General features: G+C 39.3%; 1 protein-coding gene across 1 annotated transcript in view; it reads right to left on the reverse strand.

The window, feature by feature from the left end:
- The window catches only part of CNTN3 (contactin 3), a gene marked incomplete at both ends in the record, with an annotated part of 208,780 nt that overhangs the window by 16,254 nt on the left and 180,041 nt on the right, over window positions 1-12,485 (reverse strand). Inside the window, 3 exons of the mRNA XM_080718026.1 lie at window positions 7,117-7,232; window positions 9,705-9,939; window positions 12,228-12,298. Coding sequence (XP_080574152.1) covers window positions 7,117-7,232; window positions 9,705-9,939; window positions 12,228-12,298 — 422 coding nt within the window. The remainder of the gene's footprint in view (window positions 1-7,116; window positions 7,233-9,704; window positions 9,940-12,227; window positions 12,299-12,485) is intronic.

The raw sequence follows: 12,485 nt of genomic DNA on the forward strand, positions 1-12,485 counted from the left end.
TGATAAGAAAGAGATATTAAAATAATTATACCTAAAATGCCCAACTGATTAAAAAAGGGGGCTGGAGCCATTATGCAAGAATGAGGGATAAAGAAAAAAGATTGGCCAGATTTGAAAAGATAATAAGCAGAACTCTTAGACCTGAAAAATACAATATTAAAAATATAAAATTATCAATGATAGGAATTAGACTGGAGACTAATGGTAGAGGGTGAATTAATTAGCCCAGAACACACTTGGACAAAAAAATGAATTAGGAAAGCAAAGTTAAGAGATACTGATGACAAAATGCAAAGTTCCAACCAGAGTTCCCAAAGGAGGGATTAGGAAAAAAGCCATACTCAAAGGGAAAATTCCTGAGAACTTTCTAGAACTGAAAACACAGGCATTTTCGTGTTGTGAACTCACTCTGAGTTTATTGTAGGAAAACTACAAGGCAAATACACTCCAGAGGGGAGGGTGGTGGCCACTGAATCATTCTTAACCGTTTCACGGCTAGACACCAGAGAGGTCCAATTTGCCCCTGTGAACAGTCATGAGCCACTGAGCCTTGGTTTGCCAGTGAAAATGGAACCCTGGAAGGGAATATGCAGTCACAGTGGAAAGCGAGAAGAAGGCACATACGGGACACTCACAACTGAGGCAGGGACCTGTCTGTCTTGGCCATCAACACAGCCCAGTTGATGGCACAACCTCTACTGGTAGACATCCTGTGGTCTCAGATACCCTCAGTCAAGCACTGGTAAGAAGGATGACTGTAGTACAAAGAGATGTTCTGAGAGACTACACACACACACACACACACACACACACACACACATTTATTATAGAATATTGTTATACTCATTTTATTATTAACAATTATTCATAATTTATAAATTTCATTATCAAATGGTTTCAGGCATCTGCTGGATGTGAGAAGGTCTTGGGGTCTTAGACCATATTTCCCATGGATGGGAGAGGATTACTATACTAAGCATTCAATATTGTTGCATTGTTTAATGACTTATACAAACAACTGAAACCTCAAACAGCTTAAAAATGCCTCCCTCCTCCCTACCACAGAGGTAGAATACCCAAGCCCATTATTTATACCCTCGCATGCTACGCATCTATGGGACTCTGGTAATTCAATTTCCTGATGAGTTAATACAATATTTTTTTCTATTGGACTCATAAAACCATTTCACAAGTCAATATATTTTTATCTGGGTAAGTAAACAGAAACCACCTTGAATAATGTCAGGATTAAAAGTGTTATCTCTATTTTTGTGACTAATCTGATCCCAAAAAACTAATGTTCCTGCTGTAAGGAGTCCTTAATATCACTGTATTAGATACTTCACTTAATTTAAACATAAGATGAAATGCAATTTATAAAAATAATGTATTGAAAAAATGGCACTTTTTTTTTAGCCCTTAAGGAAACAGGTGTTAAATTTGAAATACTGCTTTAATGGACTACAATAATTATGTGTCTACTTACAGATTTCCAGGGAGATGAATATTTTAGGCTAGCTGTTAGACTGGACACATTTCAGTAAACAAAAGCCAAGAAAAAAATGTATTCAAAGGTTCTTTTGCGCACGTGTGTGTGTGTGTGTGTGTGTGTGTGTGTGTGTGTGTGACTGGGGATTGAACCCAGGGGCATTCTAAGTCAGGGATGGTTATCACCAGAGCTCCATGCTGAGAGAGACACTGCATATACAGGGGAGGCCCCTGTGCTTTGCTCATCTGCAAAGTCATGAAACTACTCCCTCCAGCACAACCGGCCCTCCAATCACTCCAAGAGCCTGCCTTGCTTTCACTGGAATGCCTTTCGCTCGCATTGTGCTTATATAAATATGTCGCAATCACGTGGATCCAACTTTCCTGTGTACATTCAATTCACACTGGTCTGCAGGGAATTTGTTGCCCATAGCAGGGAATGAGACTTATGGCATATGTTTTTTTCTGCAGGTGGAATTTTCATATCCTCAAAAGAAAAAGAAAGAAAAAGGCACTCAAATATTTAAGATCTTTTCCCCTCATAATTAAAATGTTAGGAACTAAACACATTGCGTACAGCTGTTCAGAACAGGAGGCTGGAAGAAGGAATCACGGCAGCTTTAGTTTGACATTCTGTTATATTACTTATGTTCTTCTGCCAAACTTTAAAAATAAGCCTATGGGGTTCTCTTCCCAAATATGCGGACTCTATTATTTTGCAAGTGTGGACTTGGTTCAGTCACTTATCAAAGGTGTTCTTCCAACTTTGGAAGTTAAGTTTATTTTTCTTAACTTTTAATTTTTATTAACCTAATTTTTATTAACATGTCCTGTCTGTACTATAAATTGGTCAAACCAGGGTTAATTAGCAATTCCATCTCCTTTCTTTTTGTTTGGAGTCTGAGTCTTCTTTTTCTTAACAAACAAACAAAAAACGTGTAATAGATTATTTTTAATTAGAGCTTTTTTTTTTTCCCCTTCTAAAACGCATGACTTCCAAGACCATCGGATATACCACGCATGGACTTTACAGCTTTATCCTTGGGCACCCACTCTCTGTGAACCTAAGGATCTGGTACCTCTTCATCATGCTAACCTCTCTTGTTTCTATTCTAATGGGCTCCAGAAAATATCTGAGCTGAAGTTTAACGGCACTGCAGATGAAATAAATTGGAGCCCAGGGAAATGAGCTCCTCAGCTACTGCTTGGTCAAATCAGAAAGAAAATTAGTCTAGATGCTAATGATGATGTGCGCTCAGCATGCCGTGTGGCACATGTTCAACTCTCAGCAAGATGAGAGAAGGGCAGGCACTATTAACAATTTTGAAGCCAAATTGGGGAAATAGCAACCCAGAAAGTTAGCCACGTGACTGATAATTAAATACTCTGCTAAGTCATTTATATTTTTCTTGGTTAATTTTTAAACCATACTGAAACAAATTTTTAAATCATTACTGAAACTGAAAAACGACAATTTTTTCTAACCAGGTAGAATTACATAAATTATTTAAGATTTCCCCAAGTAGTACATATGAGGAGAAAGAAAAGAAGCTAAGATGGAAAAGATGTTTTCTATCACTGATTTTTTTTAAAAAAAATACAGTATTTATGCTACATTAGGACATTTTGTTTGCTACCTTGCACAAACAGACAAGATGCAATGCATTTTAATCCACAATTCATTCATATCAAGGAAAGCCCCACTTTCTCATTGTTTTTCTGGTAATAGGAAGTATAACCCCTGGGACCATGCAATGAGATGGTGCTAAGTGTTCCTATATTTCTTTACTTTGTTTCTTTACTTGTTTCCTTGTTTTCTTTCCTTCTTTCTTTTCTTTTTCTTTCAATCAAATCGCACTCTTAAGCCCAGTATCTGAGCAGAGAGAGGCAGAAGCCGCAGGTCTCTTTGGACCATTTTGCCAGTGGTTGCTTTATCTCGTTCAATTCGCAAATGATGCTGTGAGTTATGGACTCCCATTATTCTATTTTAACTGAGCCTAGGAGAGCTTTAGTAACTTGCTCAAGGACATGCAGCGGGGAGCCAGAAAAGCCCAAACTGCATTTATTCAATCAACACACAGCTGGCACATACCACCCATATGCCAGATATTACCCTGGGCACCAGGAAAATATCACTCAACAAACAAGCAGAGTTCCGCTCCTCGTGGTGCTGGTTGTTCTAACCTAGTAGACTTGAATGAGGGTTGTCTATTTCTAGGAGTATGGTCTGAACTAAGAACAACGAAAGCTCCACCAGGGTTCTTCATTTATTTATTTATTTTTGGTACTAGAGAGTGAACCCAGGGGCATTCTACCTGTGAACTACATCCCCAGCCATTTTCCTTTTTTTTTTTTTTACTTTGAAACAGATTCATGCTAAGTTGTTGAGAGTCTCACTGAGTTGCTGACCCAGGATCCTCCTGTCCCAGCCTCCCAGATACTGGGATTACAGGTGTGTATCACCAAACCTGGCTGGTTTTTGAATGATATGTTTAGTGGTGCACTGTAGCCTCACACCAAAATGTAATTCATTATGATAGTGACATCCTTTCACATAGCCCTTGGTGAGCTTCCTCTCAGCTCCCTTTCCACTCCTCCCTCCCAATACAGGGGTTTGAGACTGGCATTAGTACTCTTACACATTTAAATAATATCCATGGAAGTATTTCCTTCATTCATCCTCCCTCCTCCCCCACCCCCTTCCCGTAAACCACCTCCTGGCTCCACTGTGGCTTCTCCTCCATTATTTGAAGACCCTCTGATATCCCAATTACTACCTAGATTCCACATATGAGAGAAAAAACACATGACCCTGCACTTTCTGCGACTGGCTAATCCCACTTAATATAAAGTTTCCCAGGTCCATCCATTTTCCTGTAAATGACATACTTTTGAGTAGAATTCCATTCTGTGCATTCTCCATACTTCTGCAATCTGTTCATGTGTTGATGGACACCTAGGCAGAGTCCTTAATATGTCTACTGTAAGTTGTGCTGTGCCGGTATAAACAGGGGCATGTATATATGATTATTTGATTTTATAAGTCACTCTTGCCTGGCATGACCAAGAGTGGTGTCATTCTATTTTTATATAGAATATCCATATCTGAATGACTCCTTATCAACTTAAATTTGTTTACTGAACAATCATCATCTAAATCCCCCATGCTACCCAATGATCAAATAACTGTTAACACTCTTAGGATGTTTTTAAGTCCATAAGCTTACTTATATATATTCTCACATTTATTTCTCTTCATGTATTTCATGTATACATGTCTTCATGTATCTCTTAAATGTATAATGGGAAGATGTTTCCTTAGAGATACTTATCAAACATGTTCGTTACCAAGACGGTGTAGATATTTGCCTTCAGTCTGTTCAAGGAATGTTGTAGGAGCTCACCTTTTATTTTATTTTTATTTGGCACTGTGGATAGAATGCAGGGGCATTCTACATGAGCCCTATTTTAGTTTGTATTTTAAAACAGGGTCTCATTAAGATGCTGAGAGCCTTGCTAAATAGCTATGCCTGGCTTTGAACCTGGGATCTTCCTATCTCATCCCCTCAAGCACTGGGGTGACAGGTGTGCACCACCACACCTGGCTTGGAGGCTCATTTTTAGCAATAAATTTAGGTAATTCTGAAGTGAGGGCCACATGGTCTATATGCGGAGCACCAGGGCTCTGGTACCTGACCTTCTCTACTTCATTCGTTCATATTTATTCAAATTAATGCTTGTATCATTACAAGCAACAGAAACTTTCTCAAAGCTCTTAGAGTCGAGAATTTACAATCAAGAAGGAAAAAGTAATGTTATGAAAAAACATACAAAACCCTGGCCACCTGAGCATTGGACAATTGTCAAAGAACTATTCAATTATGCTCTAAGGGCCTATGGCCCTAGCTTCCTTTGTTCATAGCAATGGGAACATATCTGCTTCATTTAATCTCTGCACACCAGCTTCTTCCCATCTGCCCAAGGCCTTATCTCAAGAGGTGAACAGCCAGATGTGGTGACACATGACTGTAATCCCAGTTCTTGAGGGGCTAGGACAGGTGGATAGCAGATGTTGAGCCAATCTCAGCAACTTAGTAAGGCCTTCTGCAACAAAGTGAGACTGAATTTCAAAATAAAATTAAAATAGTGCTGGGAGTATAGCTCAGAGGTAGAAAGCCACTGAGTTCAATCCTCAGTATCAGAAGAAGAAGGAGGAGGAGGAGGAAGAGGAGGAGGAGGAGGAGGAGGAGGAGGAGGAGGAGGAGGAGGAGGAGGAGGATGGTGGTGAACTGAGGCTATAAATTTGACATATGATCACACTATATTTACATACTATCATCTCTCTACTGCTTTCTTAATATCTCAAACACGAGCTGGACATGGTGTCACATGCCTGTAATCTCAGCACTTGGGAGGCTGAGACAGGAAGATTGCAGGTTAGAGAACAATCAGAGCAAGTAGTAAGATTCATCAACCTAGTGAGACTCTGATGCAAAATAAATATAAAATAGGGCTGGAGGTGTAGCTTGGAGGTAGAATGCCCCTGAGTTCAATCCCCAGTGCTACACACACACACACACACACACACACACACACACACACACACACAATCTCAAAAAAGAATCTGTTTTGGCTCAGTTCACTGTGCAAGGTCCACTTACTTTGGCTGATGTGGGCACCCTGGTACACTCATTAGAGACTGTGCTGGCCAGTGGAAAGGGATATGGCTGTGTGATGCAAATATGCTCATATAAGCCAGCCATTGAATCAAGAGTCACACATGTGAAGGAGGTTTTCTAAGAACACAACCATGTCTTCATCAAAACATGTTGCATATGTCTTCTGATAACTCTATCCTGCCTCTTCTTATCTCTGCCAGTTCTTACTAGCTATGGCGTCCGGTTCAAGTGGCTCTGCTGAGCACTCAAAGTCCTCTGTGACCTGTCCCTCCTGTGCTTTCTACAGTCATTCCAGTCCAACAAGACCTTATTTTTCAAGCATTGCTACTGCTTTAACTCCCCTGCAGAGCATGCTCAATGTGGAACACTTCCATTCCATGTTTACCCATGTTTCCTTTAGGGTCCTGGTGAAGCCTTACACCATCATAAAGCCTACATCATGGTCATTCTTACTAACTCCAACAATTTTGATCAGGTGGCCTATTTACATTCAGTATGAAATAATAATCAGTTGGGATAAAGTACTGGTAAGAAAATGTCAGCTTAACCCCAAATTCATTCATTCCCTCTATTCCTTTCCCTTCCCTTCTCCCTCCTCCTTCCTTCCTTCCCTCTTCCCTCCCTCCCTTCCTTCCTTTCTTCCTTCCTTCCTTTTTTCAGTACAGGGAACTGAACCCAGGAGCATTCTACCTGAAGCTACACCACAGACCTATTTTTTATTATTTAATTTTGAAACCAGGTCTTACTAAGTTTTGGAGGGACTCTCCAAGTAACTGAGGCTGGCTGCAAATGTGTGATCCTCCTATCTCAGTCTCCCAAGAACTGGGATAAAAAGCATGTCCCACCATGCCCAGCCAGAATTTATTTCATGCCATTTTTAAAGGATTTTAAGTGAAAGGAGATAAAAAATCATGGAAACATACAAATGTTAATTTAAAAAATAAATTACCTCATAGCCAAGTAAATGTCCATTGCTCAACTTCCAAGGTATAGTGTTCCATGAAACTTGAATTTCTGAGGAAGACAGGCTGTGAGCAGAGACTTGATATGGGGCAACTGTAGGCTCTGTTTAGGAACATAAAACAGAATAATGATTTGGGCAGTTATCTTTTAAGCTGAGCATGCCTATAATCTCAGTGCTTGGGAAGCTAAGACAAGGAGGATCACAGGTCTGAAGCCAGCCTCGGCAAGATAGTGAGGCCCTCTGAAACTTAGTGAGAACCTGTTTCCAAAATAAAATAAAATAAAATAAAATAAAATAAAATAAAATAAAATAGGTCTGGGGGCATAACTTGGACGTAGCATGTCCCTGAGTTCAATACCCAGTACTACATATATAAGTTCTTATATATTCATTTATTTATTCTGTTGCTAACAGAAGAAGCGAAGAGAAACAAGTAAAAGGCTATGGCTGTCCCTTTTTCCTGCCACAAACTCTCAAGTCCTGGATAGCAAAGAGGCAATGTCCTTAACTCCCTGGCTAACTGCCATCTTTCTCAGACCCATGAACTGCCCTCGTGGTTCCTGTTAGTTTTTGGAAATGGGGTCTGGCTATAAATATAAAACACTTTTTTTTGCAAAAACTTATATCTGTTTTTATCCCTCTCAGAACTCAATGGAAAATAGAAAGACAGGATTAAGGGTGAAGGTTCCTAAGAAAAAAATGAGTCTACTTATTATTTTTAGAAATGACAACTGTAGACCACTTCTAGCAATTTACTACCAGGTCTGGAGGGTCAAAAAGACAATTGGACACTATACTGCATGAAGTCAGAATGGTTTAGGCCAAATGCCCTGGGTTAAAATACTGGCTCTACCACTTACTAAATGGGTTTTGGAAAATGTATTCATATCTTTAATTATGCTTCCATTTTCTCATTTGTAAATGGGAGAATAATAATAATACAATCCTTTCATATTACATATGAATATTTAAATTGGGTAATGCCTGCCATAGGGGTTAGCATTCATTATGTTAGCTCCTCCCATTTTTATTATGGAGAACTACAGGAGATAGCTAATATCCCATGATTGTCATCTATAATATATATTATATATAGCTATTATCCCATGATTGTCATCTATTATATATATTATATATAGCTAGTATCCCATGATTGTACATCTATTATATGTATTATATATAGCTAGTATCCCAAGATTGTACATCTATTATATACATTATATATAGCTAGTATCCCATGATTGTCATCTATTATATATATTATATATAGCTAGTATCCCATGATTGTCATCTATTATATACATTATATATAGCTAGTATCCCATGATTGTACATCTATTATATATATTATATATAGCTAGTATCCCATGATTGTAATCTATTATATATATTATATATAGCTAGTATCCCATGATTATACATCTATTCTATATATTATATATAGCTAGTATCCCATGATTATACATCTATTATATATATTATATATAGCTAGTATCCCATGATTGTCATCTATTATATATTATATACAGCTAGTATCCCATGATTATACATCTATTATATATATTATATATAGCTAGTCTCCCATGATTGTACATCTATTATATATATATTATATATAGCTAGTATCCCATGATTGTCATCTATTATATATATTATATATAGCTAGTATCCCATGATTGTAATCTATTATATATATTATATATAGCTAGTATCCCATGATTGTCATCTATTATTTGTATGTTCTCCTAGCTTTGTTAGTATGTCCTAAAGTGGTCTTGGGGAAAATTTAGATGAATCATTATCTGGGACAGGTATTTATTTATTTATTTATTTATTTATTGTGGTTCTGGGGGTGGAACCTAGAGGCTTTTCTACCTTTGGGCAATACTCCCAGATCTATTTTCTACTTTTATTTGGAAACAGGGTCTCACTAAGTTGCTGAGAGCCTCACTGAGTAGCTGAGGCTGGCTTCGAACCTGTGCGATCCTCCTGTCACAGCCTCCCAAGTGCGGGGATTATAAGCGTGCGCCACCACGCCCGGCTGGGACAGGTTTTTAAAAACCATGGAGCAATGCAATAAGTTCAGAGTGAGGCATGTATATATATACACACCAGCTGGAACCTACAGTCTTCAAAGACGCATATCTGATAGCTCTTCAATGTCATAATTTTCTTGGTCCTCACTGTCCATTTTGCTCTTGTTCTGTCCTCAGGCCACAGGAACCAATACAAAATTTTTAACTAGGGTATCTCTAAAAGACTTTTTTAATTCTTACACTAAGAAAAATATAAACTGTATAAGCTGACGCTACTCACTACTTCACCAGCTTGAACCAGGACCTGTTCCTCATGTATCGTTTTAACGAAGGGTTACATCCTCTATCAGTTGATTCTTATATTCCAGTCAATTACGGTTGATCTTTATGTCCTACACTGGGAATCTCACTACAACTTAGACTATTTCTGTCTTGAAAAACATTTATCTTAAGTAAAAAAAAAAAAACTTCCAAATTGGCTTAGAGCACAGTTTAGCTTCTTAGGTCGGAACTGACATAGAGCCACAGGTCCCATACCTTCTTCTGCAGAGAATACTGTAGTCACTGGGCTAAATGGTCCTTCTCCTTTGTTATTATAAACACCCACTTTAACTTCATACGGTGAATATGGCACAATGCTTTCATTTCTGAAGACATATCTTGGGGTATCAGGAGATGTCACCACTGTCTGGATCCAGTTGGTAACCCCAAGAGGGCGAAAAGCAACCACATACCCAAAACCTTCACCATTCTGTAGTTCTTCAGGGACTGGCTATAAAGAAAAAACAAGTTAAGTCACCCTAATACATAAAGAGAAGATAAAAGTGATCAGAGCTATCAGACTTGGTTTTTTTTTTTTTGGTAGGAGTTGTCAAATAATAATCTATATTGCATCAAGTAGTTGATTTTAAAAAAAGAACCAGATTAGGACAGTGACATCAGATATGTGGAAAGAGACATATACCACTTATCTATTGGCATCCGAATAGTGAGCTAGAATTTTTCACTATTATTTCAATATCTGAGTATCTTTTGACCCATGGCTGAGTTTCTCTTATGGCAATACTTTCAGTCAAAGTTACTTGATATTATAAACCAAACAAAAACGATCAAACCCCTAATGCTTGTAATTGTAATTTCTAAATCTTGTAATGATGACTCTGATGAATACAAAGAAGGAAAGAGAAACAAAGGATGTAAATAAAGCTCCCTAAACTCAAGGCACTATGTGGTCCTATGAAAAAGTACACTGAGCCGGGTGTGGGTGCATGTCTGGAATCACAGTACTTGGGAGGTTGAAACAGGAGGATTGCAGGTTTGAGGACAGCCTCAGCAAAACATTGAGATTCTCAGCAATCTATCAAGACCCTATTTCAAAAGCAAATAATAAATAAACAATAAGCAAACAAACAAACAAATACATAAATAAGCTAGGGGTAAAGATCGGAGGTAGAATGCCCTTGGGTTTAATCCCTGGCTCCACACACACAAATTCTATTGACACTATCCCGACTTGTTATCAGCATCTCCAAATAGTACCGATATTGGTGCCTTCTAGATTTAAGCATTTTAATTGCATATTTTTCTCTAAGAGTGACATAAAGCAAAGGCTGAGAGTATTGACAGGAAAGAAACAGAGACATAACCATTGCTGGGATATGAGACATCTTCAGTGGGGTCTTCAGGGAAGCTGAGCAAGCTCTAGGGACACAGCCAGAACTGACAGCCTGAACTTCACTCTCATCATAAAGCTGGCCAACCAGGGGACCATAGACATATCCTGAATAAATCACCTCTGTGTCTTAAATGTTCTCATCTATAAGTGCTGCAAGGAGGAAACGAAAAGCATACACAAATGATGGGACTGGTGGTTGGCGTAGAATAAGCATTCAAAATGTTTGCTACTAGAGCTACCAGTAGTGGTAGAACCAAGTACCACCAGCACCAGCATCAGTACCACAACCACCACCACCACCATCACCAGAAGCAGCCCCAGTAGCACCAGCATCGGCATCCTACCACCAAAACCACCAGCATCTTCACCATCAGCAGCAGCAGCAGCAGTGGCTCTAGTACCACCACCACTATCATCATCAGAAGAAGAAGCATAAAAAGCAATATCAGTATCACTAGCATCAGAAATAACACTACCATAACTACCACCACCACCCATTATCATCATCATCATCATCATCATCATCATGAGCAGCAGCAGTAGCATCAAGAGTGGCGGCAGTAGCAGCACCACCACACCACCAACACCACCACCACCATCACCAACACAAAAACCACCACCAGCACCACCACCAGCATTGGAACCACTAAAACCCCAGCACCTGCACCAGCAGTAGTATCATTACCAACAATGCCATCAGGGCCACCAACACTACCAATACCATCACTGTACCTGTGCTGCCAGCTGTGTCAGCAGCAGCAGCAGCACTGGCATCATGAAAAGAAGCACCAACACCTCAGCCCTAGAACCAGCCCAACTACCAGCATCACTGGTACCACCCACACCAGCACCACTACCATTACTTCCATTTCACTACCATCAGCATCACCCTACCGTCTGTGTCATCAGCATGAGTAGTACTACCACTAAAACCACCAGCAAGAGAACCAGTACCAGGACCAATACTACCACTATCTCCATTTCTAGTACCACCATAAAAACACTACCACTATCAGCACCATCACCAGTCCCCACCACTAACAGTGCTAACACTACCACTAAGAGAACCACCAACACCAGTGCAGTATGAATCAGTAACACCAGCACCATCAGCAGCCATACCACTAGCAGCAATACTAACAGCACCAGTAGTATAACCAGTACAATTAGAATCAGTGCCATCAATACCAACACTACCAGCACTACTACCAGAACAATTAACAGCAGTATCAATACCAACAGAATTATTACCACCAATACCAGCAACATCCCATACCTACTAGGATGGGCACCATCAGCAACACCAGCATGCCAGCACCCAGAAGGCTAGAAGGATTGTGACAATGGCCACTCCCTGCTGATGGAGAGGCTACCCAGACACTTACGTCCCAGGTTATCACTAGTTCAGAGCGGCTTCCACCTCCTCCACTAACTTCAGAAGGAGGTACCTCTGGACCTGTGTGGGGCAGAGAGACAGACATGAAACCCTATTGGTATACAGTGATATTTATCTGAAAAAAGACTCTTTTTTAATGTGTGAAATTCTTTCATTATTAACATAGTACATATATCCATGTATATATGAGCATATACATTTATGTCTTTCAGATATATATATATATATTCACACATTCATTTATATA

Source organism: Muscardinus avellanarius (genome assembly GCF_963383645.1).
Source record: "Muscardinus avellanarius genome assembly, chromosome: 22".
Taxonomy (NCBI): domain Eukaryota; kingdom Metazoa; phylum Chordata; class Mammalia; order Rodentia; family Gliridae; genus Muscardinus; species Muscardinus avellanarius.